This window comes from Amborella trichopoda, chromosome 1, assembly GCF_054954075.1.
Source record: "Amborella trichopoda isolate Santa Cruz 75 chromosome 1, AtrichopodaSantaCruz75HAP2 v2.0, whole genome shotgun sequence".
Classification (NCBI taxonomy): domain Eukaryota; kingdom Viridiplantae; phylum Streptophyta; class Magnoliopsida; order Amborellales; family Amborellaceae; genus Amborella; species Amborella trichopoda.
The window spans coordinates 38,612,807-38,632,442 of NC_142336.1; the positions used below are offsets into that span (position 1 = coordinate 38,612,807).

Sequence of the window (19,636 nt, forward strand, 5' to 3'; positions counted from 1 at the left end):
TCATTGCTGAAGCGACCTATCCAACCATCGGAGTGCTTTGGCTCCAGAAGGTGTATTGTCGAAGCGAGTTCTTGCAATATCGATGTACATATCCTCATTTCAGGAGCATTTAAATCTTCATTGCTTAGAGCGTTTAAATGGACTGTCGGAGCATATGGGGAGAGAGTCGTGGGTAAAAGTTATAAGAAAAGAAAGAGGGGTAGTTTAGTTTTTTTATTTTTTTATTTTTAGATTGGAGGGTTTTTGCAAGACAAAGATTTTGTTGGGAAAAAAAGTGAGAAAAAAAATAAGCTAGCGCAGGTTGCATGAATAGGATGCTTGGGGGAGTTCTAGTAATTTTTCACTTATTTTCTCTCCCTGTCCTCTTTTTTGCCGATTTCGAATCATCACTCTCTCTCTCTAACGCTCAAAACATGAAGGGCGGGCTAACTACGATCTTCTTTCCCAATTGTATCACTTTCTGTTAAGAAGTCATGGCGTCCACTTCGTCAGTAGAGCAGCAGAAGAAGAAGGGCGTAGAAGAGGAAGAAGGAGGAGAGCCTCCTCCATCGTCAATGGCGACCACTGTGAAGATGGCAAAGGACTTCTCCTTGGATCATCACCTCCGTTACCATCTCTTCGGGGGTCTGAACAAGCATGGGAAGAGAGAGAGGGGCTCCACTGCCAAAGAAAGGATCAGCAAGATGCCTCCTTGTGCCGCTGGCAAACGCAGCTCCATTTACAGGGGAGTTACCAGGTTCCTCTCTCTCTCTCGAAATGGCGATTCATAATTTTGTTTTAATTTTCATTGGAGAAATCTTGTTTCTTCTCACTTAGCATGATGATCTCTGTGAAAATGATGTCTCTGTGTTAATAATCATTTTCTTTACTCTTTGTAGAGTATTCCTTTTTCTTCAGTCTTAGTAAGATGATATTATTAGCTCTAGTCCTTTTGGTTTTCACTATATCCATTGAATGCTGGTTTTTCTGCAATAGACATAGATGGACTGGGCGCTATGAAGCTCACCTTTGGGATAAAAGTACATGGAACGAGAACCAGAACAAGAAGGGAAAGCAAGGTAATTTTTTTCCTAAGGTTTTGGTTGGTAATGTCTTTTACTCTTTAGTTTTCTCTTCTGGTCTGATATGAATTTTGGAGATCTTCTTCTTTCCTTCTTCATCTTTTTCACGTTCAAGTTACAGATATTCTTCCTTTCTTCATCTTTGTCCTTGTCAAGTTATTGGCTACTGATTCAGTTTCAATAGGTTTTACTGCTGTTCTCTTCTGATTTCTTAGTACTTGAATTACCCTTGAATTTCATCATTTCTGTCTTTGCTTCTTTTTTTCTTTTTTTTTCTTTCTTGCAACACATCATTTAGGACGAGTGGGTAATTGTGCATAAGCCCTGTATTACCCACTCACTCTTTTATTGCCGTGAGAGCGCTCAAACCATTCTTCAGACATCTTAAAAATATGCTAGAGACATTTGGGTCCTTTTCATCACTTAACGGGAAATTGGGAGCTTTGTTAAGTAATTTATTTAAATGTGACTATGATATTAAGCTGCTTCTTTGGTTATTGCGGTTTGATTTTCTCATATAATTATAGTTCTAGATCTCTCTTAGTTTTTCTGATTTATTTTCTCCTGCAGCCTTTTGGCTGACACTGATTGCTAGTTATGCTAAATTTATATTGAAGGATCTTTTACTGTTATGTATTGATATGTTTCCTTTCTTTTGATCCGGATGGTGATGGAACTTGGGGTCTCCATGATCTATTAACCTCCAGTTTACTTGGGTAACTCCCTTTTCTTCTGAGTAGTTGTGCTTCTTCAAGTCATTCCTTTTCTTTTCATTTGTTTTTTTTTTTTTTTAATTGTGCTGAACTTGCTACTCTCTTTTCATATTTTCTCATTTTGTAAATTCTCAGGTGCATATGATGAGGAGGAAGCTGCTGCTAGGGCCTATGACCTTGCTGCTCTCAAATATTGGGGCCCTGGAACACTCATTAATTTCCCTGTGAGTGAAGTTTTCAAGTTCCCAGTAACTTTAATATTCAATCAAACTTATCTTATATATCCTCTAATACAAAACACACATGCTCGTGCACATGCATCAAGCTTATCGTTTATCTCCAGTACAACACTCTCACATAAATATTGACAACTATTACTTTTGATACCTCTACAACAGCTTCTGTACCAAAGCTAACAATTCATAATCCTGATGCAGGTTACTGATTATACAAGAGATGTTGAAGAGATGCAAATGTTTTCAAGAGAGGACTACCTCGCATCGCTTAGGAGGAAAGTATTCGTTTTGTTCTTATTCCTTGAGGAATTGCTTTGTTGTAGTAGTTGATTTTGAACCGCTTTTATGTTGCAGAAAAAGCAGTGGCTTCTCAAGAGGGGTTTCTAAATATCGTGGGCATCCTAAGTAAGTCTTTAACATTCACATTGCTTTGTATATTTTCTGCTGCAGCAATAAGGGGCCAAGAAGAGCATATATTCCATTTGTCGTAAATGTGAGCTATCCATGGCTGTTGTTGTGAAATGGTCAAGCTTGTGGATACTTAGTCTAGCTATTATTGCACACATTATTTAGAGGCTTTTAAATGCTAGATTTCCCTTAATATGTCTGCAAATGCATTGCAAACGCCTTGAAGTGGATCTGCCACTATACAGTATGGGATTGATTTTAAGGAACTGTCTGGCTAGCAATATGAGCCAATATGGAGAAACCTAGAATGAAAGGTTGGGATCAAGCTAGACAAACACATACTGTAAACATGTTATATATAAAATACCACGCACAGGTGGGGCATCCTCCAACCATGTCCATTATCAAGATGGATTGCAGTCGAATCGTAGTTCTGGAGAACTGTATATGATTGTTGATGCTTTCACAAATTAATTTTGAGAGTTTATTTTTAATAGTTTATTAGTCTTAATTTTTAAGATTTTAATTTCTTTTGAGTTTTCTAACAACGATCAAAATTTTGAACTCCAAGAAGTTACCTCTTTTCAAAATTCTTAGAATGAGATTGACCGTTATCTATTTCATTAATTTTCTTGAATATCTTGTCCTATGTTTGATGGAATTTTCTGTTTGGGTGGTGTACCTATGTAGGAACACATACTGACACACATGCCGACACCGATTCTTTTGGATTCTTATTACTCTTCACTAATCATTGACTACATGATGTTAGAGATTGCATCTTGCTTTTTTGTTTGAGTAGCCATATTTGAACTTTGAAATATCTATAGGTTCAGCCACCTAAGCTATAATTATTTTTTTCCAACTAATCATCAAATGAAATATTAGTAAAATATTGTTGGATTTGGTTGTTGCTTTATAACACAGCCATGTAACCAAAGCTTATTCTTGACAAGATGAGGAATCTGACGCCCCCCTTCCCGTTTTTGACACTTATTTGTGTACCCGTCTCCATGCAGCACAGGTCTGTCCAATTGTAATCATGGCTAGCGTGATCCCTGTTGATGGAGCTAAGATTATTTTTGGAAAATAAGGATTCTCTCTCTCTCTCTCTCTCTCTCTCTCTCTCTCCAACATAAGCTCAACTATTATTCTCCCCATTTGCCCCCTTGACCCCTAGAAGATAGAAGTAGACACCTAATCCCCTTACATGGAAATTTTACTATATGTTTCTCATCTTTTCTCTACAATAATTGTTTCCTTCATATTGGTGACATTTCCTTCAAGAGTGCTCCTTTTCTGCATAGCTAGACAGGTATAGTCACAATTGCCCACTAGATAAGTAACAGTTTTGACAACTCTTCCTTGTTAATCTTTGAGAAAGTCTTCATTTCCTGTTGACCCTGGGTTCTCAAAGGATCTACAGTCTAATCAAGCTTCAAATAGACCTTTGGAGGCCTAGCCTTGTGGGCTTTAGGTCTAGATTTGTAAATTGTACTGCTTCATATGGTTTTCTGGTTTTGAAATAGGTTGTCAGATCTTAATATAAATGTGTATAACGCCTTTGGACGCAGGCCTGCAGGATTACAGAAGTCAGATCCATTTTCTTAGCATAGGACCACATCATGGAGAAACCTGTTACTTATCTCTTTTGAGATACCTTGGAAATGGGTAGATGCACATCTTCCTATGTAAACATAGGAGCACTTCATGAAGTCAAAATTAAGAGTTGAGACTTGACTAAGTAACAAAGTTCCCAACTGCATCTAGGTGATGATGAAGCTATATGGCTTATTCTTCCTCTAGACTCGTACAATGTTTAAAATTTTGGGGAAAGGACTCAAAGCACCCTGAGACATCTTAGCTCAGACGTCGAATGAGTTTTCTGTCAAAACCTTGGAAAAAGTATGATTCAGGGTAGGGTTGAGTCCTTTAAGTACTTGAATGAGTTCCTGTGTTTTTCAGACTAACCTGAGCCTAGTACAATTTTTTATTGGTGGATTTGCTGGAACTCAAAAGTCATATTTATGTTTATGCAACGTTTAAATGTATTATAGTTGTACGAAGGTGGAGGAAAAGGGTGTGCTCCTTAGGCATTTTTCTGTACCACATTCTTCATGAAGGCACGGAACTGGGCAGGGAGCAGGCTTGATTCAGCTTGCCAAGTCCGGAGTCTATCTGATCTAGATCTGGACCAGAAATCACAGGTTTTCTTTAAAGACCTGGACAGAATCATTTAGGACAGGTTATCCGAGTTAGTCAGGGAGCTGGTAAAGCGCCAGTTCTAAGTGATTTGGGGGAGTCTGATTCAGACTCCCTAGTTTTCAATCACTAGTTTCCCGCTCATGTATTCCGACACTATTAACTACTAAACGCAATCTTTAACAGACAATTGAAAGTTAATTTTCATCTTCGTGTATGTGGTTTCTTTTGTAGACAATTTGTTGTGCTCAAATTTCTTCAGCTGTTTGCTAGTATTATGTTGCTTTCTCTTTTGCTGATCTCAAGTGTTGCTCTATCATGTTCTTGTCCAGACAAGCACAGAGTGGTCGATGGGACACAAATGTTGGAAGGATTCTCGGAAACAAGTATTTGCATTGTGGAAGTGAGTCTTAGCATTGGGATCAATCCAGCTTTTTGTCATGCTTTTGTATGGTTTATGTCACTTGGATAACTAGCTGGTGGTTTTGTTATCCAGGTACAAGTGAGGAGCCAGCAATGGAGAATGAGCATATGGGAGGCTTCGGTGGAATTGGGAATAAAATTGACCTAACTGGTTACATCAAATGGTGGAGACCCAATAGATTACATGCAGGAGATTCCATCATTAGAACCTATGAAGATTCGCGTTTTCCCTCAAAAGACAGCATTGCTCATAGTGAATCCAAAGCCTTTGAATGGCCATGCCAACCTACCGCACCATACCAACTTCCCTCGCTAGGAATTTCACGTAAAAACATGCAACGTTCTCCTTTGCTGACAGCTTGTGGTATCTTGTCTGAGTCTGCCGCCTTTAAGAATATGCAAGAGAGGGCTGCATCGCTAACATATAATGACAGGTGTAGCAATGAGATTGGACATGAAAATGTATCTCAAAAAGTGAATAATGTTGGTGAGGGGGATGTGTTGGGATTGCCTCTTCACAGGACTCCGTATCCATTTGCATCTCTCCGTGCTGTCCCACTGCTGACCAATTGTAGCACAGCAGATCCTTTATCGGACTCGATTTTCTGGCCGAATGTGGTTCCTAGTCCAGGGCTTTCTCTAACAGCCACGGTTAGTATCTACCATCCATGGTTAATCTCTCTCTCTCTCTCTCTCTCTCTCTCTCTCTCTCGCCTGCCGCAATGTATTGCTGATGTTTTTCTCGCACAGTCACAGAACTTTGATTAGTTGTTTCTCGACATTCCGTTTTACAGTTCAGAAAATGCGAGCTTGGTTCTCCATGTGCATACTATAATCAGGACTAGGACATCTGAGCTCTGATGGTCAATAATCTGCATCATCTGGAGTGAGTCCATTAATTTGGTTCATTTCTTACTTTGTGTTGCTTATGAGCCATATTTTTGTTTCACGATATGTTTTGTTGACTGCTTAAACTTGTTTCAACTGATTGTCTGCTTTGCAGCAAAGGAGGGCATAGGTATATGAGCTATGAATTATTTGAGTTCCATATGAGTTCGATAATGCTCAAAGTCCTTTGTGGGAAAGCGAAAGTATTGCAGGAATACAAACACTCAAATGCAATGAGATAATGCATGATATGTATTACAACACTTGAAGGTACATGGTTTCACAAATTGCAGCAGGAATTTCAATGTTGAATGTTGCACGTGGTATCTTGAAACTATTGCAGACTTGGAGTTGATCAGAGTCATGCGACTTGAAGCAATGAATATACTCCCAATGTTAACTTCTATGCTATTTGCATTGGATCCATGGGTAATCTACGAAATTGTGGCGTCCCCATCTTCTATCCACCAGGATTGCTAGATGCTCCATGAGATTGTTCTTCATTATGTGTACTTATTGTTGAATCTTCGATGGTCTGTCATTTGGAACTGGCTTCTAGTGAAAACGGTGGGAGTGTGTCGTGTGGTCTCTGGCATTTATTTAAGTATTTTTTAGCATTGTAAATTAGTGTCTAATCTTTAGTGTTTAAGGTTGAAGAGAAAACTTCCTTTTATTGAGAATAGGATCTAGGCCGAGGTGGTCAGGGTGGCAGGTGCCACAATGTCAAAACTAGACTTCTTTTACCAAGAGATTAGTCAACATTAAAAGAAAAAACCCCAAAATAAAAAAAAAAAATATTCTCTTTTAGGAGGATGGAGGAGCAGTTGGAAGTAAAATATTGACGGCACTAGAGAAAACTTGGATATTAATGGAAGTAAAATATAAGCATCTCTAGGTGAATCTATGGTGGATGAATATATAACGTGTAATGATAAGTAGTTTTGTAGATGTTTTTTCTTTTAGAAAAATGGAGTTTCGGTGATTTTTGGAGATAATGCATCAACTATTATAGCGAGCTATGAATATTTATTAATGAAAAGTGGATCTCAATTGTATGAAATGTCTTTAATTCTTTGCTGATTTGTCTGTCCTAAGGTGCAACGATTAACAATGACTAATAAACTAGAAACGTGATTGATTGTGAGGCGTGCCTATATAGGCTGAGATCGTAGCTGTTCGGGCTAAGTAGATCCCATATATTTGCCAACCTTTGATGAAGAGTGAAAAGATATGGATTTTATACCATCAAATCATTTACTAAAAGTGTAAGGACGTCACAATTACTATTAACAATTGGATTTGGTAATTAAGAATAATTGTTTCATACGGGCTGGACCATATTTGTACAATATGCAGCCCAAAGGTATAAAGCATCCATCTTAAAAATAGATGGAAATAAGTGACCCATCTAAAAACAATTGTAACTAACAGTGCAAATGTTTTCTTAATATAGTTATTATTTTTAGTTTTAAAAATTTATTTATTTTTCCATATTCATGATCTCCATGCTAAAGATTTTATACTTTCTAAAAATTAGGATCAAATTATATTTAAAAATATATTTATTGTCAAGCCCTCATTTGTACATGTGCGGGCTTGGCCACATGCTAATTGCGTCCGACATTTAATGGATTAAAATGTCACAAGATTTGACATTTTATTTTGGACATTGTGTTTAGTTAATGTCCTGCCCAATCACCCGATTTTGCATCTAACAATCAATAGTAGTTGTGATTTTCTTGTACCAAAAATAAGTGTTTTTATTGTATATGTTTCTAAAAGATTAGAAAAATGACCTATACCCCTTCCTTGTAATTTCTATCCCTATTAGACCCATGGGTTTACCAAAATCTCTTGTACCGTCTCAAGTTTAACACTTTGGGACGGTTAGCTTCCAATTATATTTCTTTTTCTTTTACAAAATGTCAAACCCATCTATTTGTCAATCCCTTCCCCTCTCTCTTTTGTTGCCCAAAACCAATCTTACCTCCATGGACCCCACTCTACAAATTTAGACTTGAAAAGAAAACGAATTTTTCTTTAATATTATGACCTATTTTACAATTGCATCAATATCTTTTGAACTTACAAATAATTAATCAAGATCTTTATTACTATTGTTAATGGATATTTACTAAAGAAATTTTTCAAAATACCTATAAGAAATAAACTATTTAACAATTAACATATTGTTGTTGTTGTTATTATTGTTATTGTTGTTTTTTTGTTGTTGTTATTATTAAAATTTATATGCAAAGTCACCAAAAAAAATATAGAGATGACTAATGGATGGTTTTGGAGTTTAGCAAAACAAAATGATGTAATTTCTAGAAAGAGCAAAAGAAAACATAATTGGGATGCTAACGGCCCCAAAGTTTTGAACTTGAGGGGGTACATGAGATTTTGGTGAACCTAAAGGTCTAGTAGTTGTGATTTTCTTATACCAAAACTAAATAGTCTTATTGTATACATTTTCATCATGAAGATTTCCGATGCCCAAAGTGCTTTCAGGATGAAGATTTAAGGTGAGGCTTTATTTTGCTTTCATAAAGCCTAGGCCCTACAGAAACTTCATTCCCTTAATAACTTCTGTATAAATTAAATTTATTTGAAATTTGAAGTATGTACATCAGACCAATTGGCACCAAAATAATACACACACCTCAAAAGATATTCTACTCCTTATGAGTATACTATCCATTTACACCCTCCAGTAAAACCCCATATAGGATTAGTTTTAGGACCCAAATTTGGGGATATAACATCTTTTAACACATAAACACATAGATTAACCTCAAAAAAAAAAAATCTAATTGCACCATCTAACCACTTGGAAACAATAACTCAAAATTGAATAGAGATGACCAATTCTTAAAAGGTACGATCTAAGTGTTAGAAAACTCAAATTTCAAATTTTTCTTTTGAGAATAATTATCTAGTGATTCTTAGGTGGTTCCCAAAATTTCAAGTCGGGAGCATAGAAATAAACTATGCTCCCGAGGGTGCATAGCATACGTGCTCTCAATCACATACCTAATTTTAGAGCAAAACCATTAAAAAAGATGAGGAAAAAAAAAAGAAAACACATGCTATAAGACATCAGAGAATCTTAAAAGATGAGGAAAAAAAAAAAGAAAGCAGATACTATAAGACATCAGAGAATCTTCAATCATGATCCCAAATCCCTTTCAAAATCTAATGATGAGGTAAAAATTTGAAGAAGAGGCACTGATCAATTTGGCACTCCTCTTTTGAGATTCATGCTCTCTCAGAACAACGTGACACTCCCCTTTGAAACTCATGCTCTCACACAGGATCAGTATAAAGGACTTGGCACATCTTCCGGAGAGCCTTTTTAGTCTCTTAGTTGAAAATTTATTCTTTAGATACAGAGGCACTTAGGAAACAGGTCTTATCTCCTTCAGTAGACACAGGAGATAGATGAAAATGTTTATTGGTTACAGACAAGAAGTAAGAAGATTTTGGTAAAATTTAAGGGTGACATGATTTTCAAGAAACAGAGGAGGAAGTAAAAAGAGAAGACTTAGAGGTGCCGAAATTTTGAGATTTTGGCACTGCTTAAGGGTGGCAAAAAAATTTACAATATAAAAGGGTACGCAGGATAGATAGGTAAGAAAGAGTTTGTCAAATTTAACAGTGCTACATTCGCCATACCTGCAACTTACTGAACAAAACTAGATTTTCTATCAGTATCAGCCCATACCCCGAATGATGACGAAATTTTTATGACATAAAAGCGTATGCAGGATAGAGAGGTAAGAAAGAAGTTTGTCAAATTTAACAGTACTGCATTCGCCGTACCTGCAACTTACTGAACAAACTAGAATTTCTATTAGTAACAGCCCATATCCCGAATGGCCTCAGTCATCCAAAACTAAGGTAGATGGTTTGGCCGCTTAAAAAGTATATCAAAACTTGAGCAAAAGAATGAACACCAAAACCATCCAATCTTAACACCAAACAACAGAGAAAGCTTAGCCATTTCAACCCATGCAGGATATAAATCTATGCTATTGTCGCATGCTTTCCTTTTCCCACTTTTTTTTAAACTATGGACTTTGTATTTAGCATAAATATTTCTACATATTATAAAAATAGGCTACCCACAGTTGGGAGCTATGTACAAAAACCACCTAGATGGTGGCAGAATCAAAAAATACCATACAAGCGTGTGATTACAAAAAACAAGGGTCTTGAGAGGACACAACAAGTACTCTAGAGGAATGCCTGGGAAGCACCTCCTTAGGCAGAGCGTCGAACACATCATAAAAAATAGTTGTTAGTCTCCACCAGCGGGGGGGCGTGGTGACCTAGCCTGAGGCCCAATAAATGACATTTCTAGAGCCACCCTCCACTACCAGCAATGTGCTCCAAGTAGGATTGAAGTTTTTGACACCTTCCAAAAGAGTGAGGGCTTCTGCCGTAATAAAATCCACTCAGCCTATGGGAAGGGGCCCAATGGTCTCTAGAAGGAGTGGAGAATTCGATTGGGCTCGGTGGTCTCCAGAAGGAGTAGAGAATCCGACTGGGCTTATGGTGGAGAATGGTAACTAGTTTAGGTGAAAGTCAAAGGTGGAGAGGAGCTCGAAGCGGTTATAATTGGTGGCCCATAAGATGGCCATTGATCTGATGCTCTCTTTTAAGGCCCACGGATGGGTACTCTATCCCCAGAAGATTATATGGTTATGTTCTCTCCATAACGTCGCAGCTACTAAGGCCTTCCATAACATGGTGCCTGACTTGGGCCATGGGAGAATGTGCATTTGGTGAAAGAGGCGGGGTCGCACTCAGGTGTCACCCATGTCCAACCGAATAACTGAAGGAGGTCTTCCCACAGTTGGCTTGCAATATTATAGTGAATAAAGAGGTGTGAGTTGGTTTCCTCGTCCTCCGGATCAATGTTATCAAATTCGCTTCACTTGGGCCAAAGAGGCCGAAGCTTTCGGATTTTAGGCATAAACCGAAGAGAGGCAAAACCTAGTGCTGCCTGAGTTGAACCGCCTTGGGCTGCCTCGGTCAAATTTGGACCGCTTTAGGTCTGCTTCGGCCAGCAAAGAAATAGCTATATAAATGTATTTTTTTCATTTTTTTTCATTTTTTTATTTTAATTTTTTCCGTTATTTGTATATATTATATATATAAATATCTAATTTATTTATACTAAATTTTTTAAAAAGTTCGACGTCTTCCACCGAATCGGTTGAAGCACCGAATTGCTTCATTTTCCTCACCAAATCGAAGAAGACTCCAAAGCAAATCTAACAACATTGCTCAAGATACATGGCGCACGATTTAAGGATCATTAAGCCTCGCCTTTGGAGTTGATCGACTGTTAAGGTTATGTCCACAATGCAACCCAATTGAAAACTTGGATTTTCGGGGGGATGAAAGGAATCCAAGCTTTGGCTACGATAGACTGGTGGTGTGGGTAGTCAAGAGAGGAGGCAATAAGTTTATGTTTAAAGAAGGAGATTGAAAACACCAGAGGGGATAGGCGACCAAATGATTTTGTCCTCACCCTTGGAGGGGAGATAGAGGGAGTCGAGGATAGAAGAGAGTTCCAAGAAAACAAGGATTGCATTGTCATGGAGTTGTCTGCCGACATTGGCGTTCCAGGCCCGAGAATTCCCTACGGGTACAAAGAGATCCGTGACCAAGGCAATAGGGTTTCAGGCTAGGTGAGATTTGGGAAGCGAATCATTGGGGGGTATGGCCAATCCATAAGTCAGACCAGAACTTTACTTGATTCCCAATCCTAGGGTGAAAGCCAATTTAAGACTTGAAATGGTGGAGGCAACGTAAAATTGATTTCCAAACCCCAAAGGAGTTATAGGCCTTGCTAGGGAACAACCAAGGGGAAGAGTTCAGATGGTATTTGTGGTGTAGCACCTGATGTCATAGCTGACCTTCTTGGGTAGCTAGCGGCCACCACATTTTCGCAATAGCACCAGATTGCTCTTTTGTAAACTGCGAATGGCGAGACCACATAGGGCTTTTGGACTGCAAATTGTGCCAAGATATAAGGTGATATTTCTTGGATTCCCCATAGAAAATTGTGCATCAATTGTTCAAGGCATTGTGCCATTAAGACTGGCATGTGAAAGATTCGAAAGATTGGGACATTATAGAGGTATAGCCTTGATGAGGATGATTCTGCCGGCAGAGTATAGGTATCTCCCCTTCACTGTGGCAAAGTTACAGTCAAATTTGTCGATGATGTGACTCCACTGTCTAAAAGTTCAAAAAAAATGTGACTCCACTGTCTTAACTTGGGTTTCCCCAGGCAAAGTGTCGGTCCGAGGAAAGAGGATGGAAGAAAGTCTACCCCACAACCCCACCTATTTGCAAAGGCTTGGGTCGATTAGGGATCAAGAATGATGCCAATCATCTTGGACTTAGCCATATTCACCTTGAATCCTATGGCAAACTGGAAGTACTTAAAGAGGAGTAGAGTATTTACATGTTGCTTCGATGTATCACAAAAAACTATTGTCATCGACATATTGCAGGCAGGAAATGGTGGGGCCGTTCCTGCCAATCTTGAAAACCCTCTAGCAATATTTGTTTATACATCCTATCAAGGGATCTACTGAACACCTCATCAACTAAGGTGAAAAGGAAGGGGATAGAGGGTCTCCCTACTGGAAACCCCTAGATAAGGAGAAAAATCTTCAAGGCAATCGATTGATAAGGATTGAGAGAAGTGCTAGAGGCCCATGAGATGACGTTATGTGAGTCTGAGTAACCCCACAAGTTGTCGTAGCATTTGAGTCCGTCGAATAGGGCTCGGGTTTCAACCTTAGTAGAGTCGACAATCCCAATGGGAATTGAGTAGGCCAAGAGTGTGATACCCTCGAAATTTCTAAAAATTCCTCCTATGCCTGCCGGACAGGGATTTCCTAGGGAGGAATCATCAAAATTGAGCTTGATGGTGCCCCTCACGGGGGGTCTCCAGAGCGCCGCCTTCTTCCGGCGATGATAGAAGATGTTGACACAGCTGCCGGTATGGATCTGCAATGTTTTTTATTGGTAGCCCAGAAGATGACTGGGCCTTTAATTGTTTCCTTGATCTTGTGTGAAGGAGACACATCGCATTGGAAGATTCTATCGTTGTGTTCCTTCCAGAGGGTCGCAACTACTGTGGCTTTCCAAAGTAAGACCCCCGAGGGAGGCCAGGGGAGGAAAGCCAAGAGGTTGTAAAGGTGAGTGACACTTTCTGGAACCATTCCCAGTTAAACCGAAAAAGGATATAGTCCCATCTAGAAGCTATAAACGACCAGTGAATAAAAAGGTGATCAATTGTCTCCTCCACCACTAAGCACATCACACATCCGTTCGGTGTTTAAATGCCTCTCACCTGAATTTGGTCGATGGTGAGAATTTTTCCCCACAAGGTCAGCCAGTAGAAGACCTAGAATCTAGGGGGGATAAAGGAATTCCAAGCTTTTGAGACAGAGGGGTGACAAGCAACGGTCCCTGAGGGAAGCCTACTTAGAGAGCAGAAGAGAGCTCACCGAGAAAACCTAGAGGGGGAAGGTGTCCAAATGATTTGATCAACCCCTCTAGGAAGAGGGGGAGAGGAAGAGATTAGGGACGAGAGATCCAGAAAAGTTTGCACTTCCAAGTCGCGAATACGTCGGTGCAGGTCAGGGTTCTAGACTCTCGGGGAGCTGTCAGGCGGGAGAAGGAATTTGACAGAGGCTGCGGGGTCTCTGGCCAAGCGAAAGATACAAGGGAAGAGGGTTGAGAGAGGTGTGTGCCCTAGCCAAGGGTCAAGCCAAAAGCGTACTTTCGACCCATTTCTTGGATAAAACCAGATGAGAGATTTGAAGAGGAGAAAACTGTGGGAGACAGACCTCTAGAAGCCCGAGGCCCTCTGTGGTAAACTGTCGAGGATGAACCAGGGGGAAGAGGCTAACCGGTATTTGTGGGTCAGGATGGTGTGCCACTGTGTCGCCAACCTCCACCACCGTTTGCAGAGGAGTGCCCAGTTGGTGAATTTCAAGGTGCGGATTTTGAGGTCACCCTCAACTTTGGAACGATACGTGCTTCCAAGCCAGAAGGTGGAACTTTTTGGGAGAACCATCACCTAACCAAAGAAAGTTACGCATCAATTGCTCTAGCCACTCTCGTACAGAGGTCGGTATGTGGAACAAGGACATTTGGTAAATCGAGACCCCCAAGAGGACTGCTTTGATGATAGTCAGGCGACCTGCACATAGTTAGCAAGCCGGGGACAATCAATAAATCGGTTCACCATAAAATCGGAATCAAATCATTTTTATTTTGAAAAAACGGATGAAAAAATAGGGTAAAAAATACTGATCGGAGAAAATACTTCATGTAAAGATATCGCTAATATATCGGATTAGGCTCAAAAAATCGGATAAATTTACAATATTAGAAATTTTGAAATTCTAAAAATAAAAATTATGTCAAAGCCATCAATTACTAATTCATCTATAAACACTTTACTAGACTAATATAATTAAGCCAATTAATTTAGATGCCTCGTGACTCTCATCCAATCCTCCAATATTAACTACATAATTAACTACTATATACCAAAAAAAATATACCATATAAATCTACCTGTTTAATACTTTAAGAAACATCACACCTACTTATTACATACAAAAACAAATATACTATATAAATTTATTCATTAAAATACATTGACTATGGTATGGTGACAAATATCTATGTTATCACATAATCAAAAGCAACAGCTTCTCATTCATCAGTAAAAGACTATGTTTTTAGCTCTAATTTGTGCCTAAAACAGTATTTTCATAAAAATAATTATCACAAATAATCACATAAATCTGCATGTATATGATTTCCTTACACAATGATTTACTTTACAAAATGATTTGCTATATACAGTATTTCATTTACGCAATGATTTTCCAGAATAACAACTGAAATCTGCATCTATTTGTTTACGTTTTAAAAAAAAAATCATACCATCAATCGGCAACTGTGGCTTTGAAGAACACAGTGGGGATAAAAGTTTCTATTTTAGGTTTTTTCTTTTTTGAAATAATATTTTTTTCAAAAGCATAAAAGTAGCAATGGCTGCAATTCACAAAACAGGGGAAAAAAAAATCTTTCAAAAAAAAATATAGGTAAAAAATGATACGAATTTTTTGCCTGATTTAAATTGTATTATGACAAAAATGTGTTTTAAACAATTTTATGACGCGATATTTTGCTGACCTTTTCAAAAAGTCTCCATTTAAAACTGTTTCCATAAAAACGCCGAATTTTTGAAAAATTCGCCGATTATACAGCGATTTGCTAACACTATGGACCTGCAAGGGGAAAGGAATCTCCCTTTCCAAGAGGCCAGTTTTCTTTCTGCTTTATCGATAACGTGGCTCCACTAAGCCTTCCTATGTTGGCCGTAGCAAAGCGGCAACCCGAGGTAACTGGAGGGAAGAGACTCCATGTCGCAACCCCAGAAATCCGCAAAGGTTCAGTGACAAACCCAACATCTTGGATTTGTGGAGATTGACTTTGAACCCTGTGGCAAAGTGGAAGCAATGGAGGAAAAGGAGGAGGTTATTCACTTGGATAGAGGAGGTCTTGTAGAAGAGAATGGTGTCGTCGGCATACTGCAGGTGCGATAGAGTCTATCCAACGACCTGCTAAACACCTTCACTACTAATGCAAAAAGGAAGGGGGAGAGAGGGCCGCCCTATCTGGGGCCCTGTTGGACTTGAAGAAGCCTTGGAGGGAGCCATTATTGAGAATGGAGAAAAAGGGTGCCTGAATGCATCCCCTAATCCATTTTCTCCACCAGGCCTCGAATCCCATCCTTCTCTTAGTTTCTTCGAGTAACTCCCAATCGACATGGTTGTATGCCTTTTTTCAGTCCAATTTGATAATAAGACATGCAGTTTTGGAGGCCATCCTCGAGTTAATGCACTCGTCAGCGACCAAAGTGCCATCCAAGATTTGTCTACCTTTTACAAACGCACTTTGGTTGGGGGAAATAATAAAGCTTAAGACTTGCTTGAGCCTGGTTGCTAGCACCCTAGCCAAGACCTTGTAGGAGCTATTTATGAGACCAATGGGTCTAAAGTCCTTAAGTTCCATTGCCCCTATCTTGGGGATGAGGGCAATAAAGGTGGCGTTCATGCCCCGATGGATGATCCCCCTATAGAAGAATTCTGAGAAGAAGGCAAGGAAGTCAGAGCGGAAGATGTCCCAGTAGCAATTGAAGATGGCCACTGGGAATCCATCTGAGCTAGGGGCCCTATCTTGGCCTAAGTCTTTTATTGCTCGAAGGATCTCGGGTTTCGTCAAAGGGTCCTTCAAGCCAAGAAGCCTGGAATGAGATGATGATCAAGAAAAAGAGATCATCCAACAGAGGTGAGGGGGTGTGAGGGGCTCTGAAAAGGTTTTGGAAGTAGTCGATGACAGTTCTGGCGATGGTAGGGGGGTCATTAAGGAGAGTTCCCTAATGTGAAATTAGGGAGATGGAGTTATCCCTCCTTCTGCAATTCGCTATTTTGTGAAAGTAAGTTGTGTTCTGATCCCCATAGTTTAGCCATTTGACCCGTGATTCGTTGCCCCCTGAGGATGGATTGAAGGTCTGACTTAAGTTGAAGGCGGGAGGTAGACTCCGCGAGGGTCAAAGGTCGAGAATCCTCAAGGAGATCTAGGGCAAGGATGGAAGCATGGATGGAAGATTTGAGATCTAGAAAGTTCCTTGGCAAGTTGTTGCACCAAGATTTGAGGGAGGTTTTGAGAAGGGATAGTTTCTTTTGTAATCTGAAACCCGCCCTGCCAAGGGTGACAAGGGAGAAGGAAAGCCACCAATGGGACAAGCAAGCCTTGTAGTTGGGTTCATGCATCCAACAAAGTTCGAAGCAGAAGAGTTTGGGACCTCTAGGGATGGGGAATGTGTCCAAGAGGATCGGTTTGTGATCAGCGGTAGTTTTGGGAAGCGCCAAAGAGATGGACCCCGGGAAGGTGTGGTCCTAGTCTTGAGAGCATATGAAACGATCAAGCTTGGATCGGGTGGAGCTACTGAACCAAGTGTATAGAGATCCATGAAGAGGGATGTCAATAAGCTCATGGCAGTTGATGATGTGGGCAAATTACCGCATAGCAGGCATGATTCTCATGGACGAGCTGCATTCGTTGGGCCACCTAGTGACGTTAAAGTCACCGTCGATACACCACCGAGAGGGAGGGTAGCCAGCCACAGTGCCCAATTCCTGCCACAAAATAAACTGGTCATTGTTGGGGTCGTACACCGTCGAAAATTTCCACGGTAGGCTGTTGGATGACCAAGTCATGGAGATGGTGACCGAATGGGAGGCACACCTGGCTTGGACCAAGGGTGGAGGAGGAAGGGTCCCAGACCAACTAAATGCCCCCTGAGGCTCTAGCAGCCTGCTGGGCAGTCCATTGACAAGGCCTACGGCCCCAAACGTTCCTAACTTGGCGAACGGAGGGTGTCAGTAGTTTTGTTTCGATCAGGACCAAAAGGGTTGGAGAAAGTTTAGAACATAAGTCCTAGACCGCCTAGTTCTTATGGGAGGAACCAAGACCCCTAATATTCCAAACTAGAACTTCATATGCCAGGGAGAGAACACAACCTCTTGGGCTGTCACCGGACAAGGGTTGGTCGGGCTGAGGGGCCGTGAGGGTAGAGCCCCTATTGTCATAGTTTATGCTGCAAGCAAGGTTGGCGAGCTCCCAAGAGCCCTTGGCACTTACTTTGAACCTTGATTGGGCGTTGGATTAGAAGGCCTCAACATCCTCATGCGATCCATCGAACTTGAACCCAACGAATTTCATGACCTGTTCCGCATTCCCATGCGCCTCTTCCAACCTTTCCACCTCAAGGTTACTAGTCACGGCCTTAGTTGAAGCCCCGCACTTCCGACCGTGCGGCACTCATTCCTTAGTCCATCAAGGACAAGTTAGCCTTCCAGTCGAGCACAACCGTGCACCAACCAAGCCAACCACTAGTGTTCACTACCATACACACTAGTCATGCCACTAAGTTACCACACACTTGGATAGCCAAGCACACGCACATAAGAGAGGGACACACGAGTTTGGCCCAAAGGCCTTATCAATCCACTATATATCCAAAGAATGCTTTACAAGAGTAATACCCACACCTCTGAGGTTTCAACTTTCCCAGGTTCCTTACAAATAAGGGGTCCTCCCCTTTATATAGGCTCAAGGCTTTATAACTAGCAGTCTAGATTTACCCACATGGCATACATCTATTAACTAGGAACCCTCTAGCCTTCTACACAGCCAGCCTCTAGGACTCATCTAGAAACCCACTAGAATACTCATGAATGCCCTAGAGTTCTCTAGAAATTTCCGGGCCCAAGGGACACAAAGAATGGGTCTAGGGTCTAGGTGCATAGTTTACCAAGGCATTACTAGCACAAGGCATAGCAAAATATCTAGGGAGTGACATTCTCCCCTACCTATTCATGCGATGCCCTCGTCACAATCCTTCCATGTCGGGTCCTCGTCCTTGAGTAGCCTCCACGCCCGTGCATGGTCCCCTTTTTCCTTGCTGACCGATGTAGCCTTGTACCCACTACCTGATCCTTGGCCAAGCACCTCGCAATCAGTTGTTTCCCTCGGTCGAGCACCTTAGCCACTTCTCCTGTTCCACGTTTGGCCGACCCATGCCTAGCTGACCATTCCTCGCCCTAGGAGTTCCTTTCCTTGGCTTTAAAGGAGCCACTTAGCATGGCCCAATGTCGATGCCTTCCATCTTGGCTCCAACCAAGCCTTGTGATCAACCTCCCTCCGTTGAGGCAACTGTACTGCAAGTCCTCCTTCCTTAGCCTTCCCATGCTCAACTTGGCTAGGCACCATCACCTTACGTTCCCCTTTTCCAAGTGTTCTATCCTCATGTCCCAGCTCCCCCACCTTGGTGAGCTGCATAGCCGACATAGTCTTATAACTGGTTTTGGCACCTTTCGCCACAGGCACCTTGCAAGGTGGGCCTTCCATGATGCACACCGAGCTCGCAAAGGGCATGGGCACCACCTTCGCCCTGCTCAGGAAGTCCATCCCCTGGACCACCAGATAGTCATTCAAAGGTACTATAAACATGTCAACCTTGCCACTCCATGGGCCAAGGTGCATGTCCACCACTTGAGCCGTGCCATGGATGGGTTTGGCCTCTGAGTTTACTGCATTCCCCCACCCTATCTCCTTGGCAAGCCGCAACCCCAACTAGTCTGCCTCATCCTTGGAGACAGTTGTGTGTAGCCCCCGTATCTACCATGGCCTTCATTGCCTTCCCATTGATTTGAGCTTCTACATACATGAGGCTCTTACTTGGGGCTTTGGATCTCCCCATCTCAGCTTTCATCCCCTTGGGGAGTTGTAGTGACCCTATTCGAGTCTCCTGGACGTCTCCCCCACCTTTAGGGTCGTCCATCTCTACCAAGAGCATTAAGAGCCTTCCTCTTGGGGCAATCCCGTGCCCAATGTGGCCCATCGCATATGAAGCACTCCACTTTTTGTTCCGTATGTTTATCCTTCTTAAGGCAGTCCCGACTATGGCGTGCTCCATGGGCACATCACGTTGGCCCTTGTTATTTCGGCCTTCATAGCCTTCCTTCCAATCTATGGGCTCACCCGGCCCTTCCTTCTTGTCCATCCACCATGAGGGCTCGCCATGTCTACC

The 19,636-nt window shown here is 41.2% G+C and overlaps 1 protein-coding gene across 3 annotated transcripts; it reads left to right on the top strand.

Annotated features, from left to right (window-relative positions):
• Nucleotides 1–13: 13 nt before the first annotated feature.
• LOC18440332 (Integrase-type DNA-binding superfamily protein) lies at nt 14–6,555 on the top strand. Of its 3 annotated transcripts, XM_088864510.1 has the most exons (9): nt 14–736; nt 976–1,058; nt 1,910–1,998; nt 2,212–2,283; nt 2,363–2,415; nt 4,953–5,023; nt 5,117–5,694; nt 5,838–5,929; nt 6,047–6,555. In XM_088864510.1, exons 1-8 carry the CDS (start codon nt 474–476, stop codon nt 5,886–5,888), a joined length of 1,260 nt encoding a protein of 419 aa, XP_088720636.1. In that variant the 5' UTR covers nt 14–473; the 3' UTR covers nt 5,889–5,929; nt 6,047–6,555. The 3 variants fall into 3 exon arrangements, with proteins under 3 accessions (XP_088720636.1, XP_088720638.1, XP_088720641.1); XM_088864512.1 differs by having other exon boundaries at nt 386–736; nt 976–1,777; nt 2,212–2,415; XM_088864515.1 differs by lacking the exons at nt 14–736; nt 976–1,058 and adding an exon at nt 1,754–1,777.
• The last annotated feature ends 13,081 nt before the right edge of the window (nt 6,556–19,636 follow it).

Excerpts from the sequence above, each read along its gene's own strand:
- LOC18440332 (XM_088864510.1), top strand. The coding sequence starts at position 474 with ATGGCGTCCACTTCGTCAGTAGAGCAGCAGAAGAAGAAGGGCGTAGAA. Across the intron at positions 1,059-1,909 it reads GAACAAGAAGGGAAAGCAAG|GTGCATATGATGAGGAGGAA; the intron begins GTAATTTTTTTC and ends GTAAATTCTCAG. Across the intron at positions 5,695-5,837 it reads GGCTTTCTCTAACAGCCACG|TTCAGAAAATGCGAGCTTGG; the intron begins GTTAGTATCTAC and ends TCCGTTTTACAG.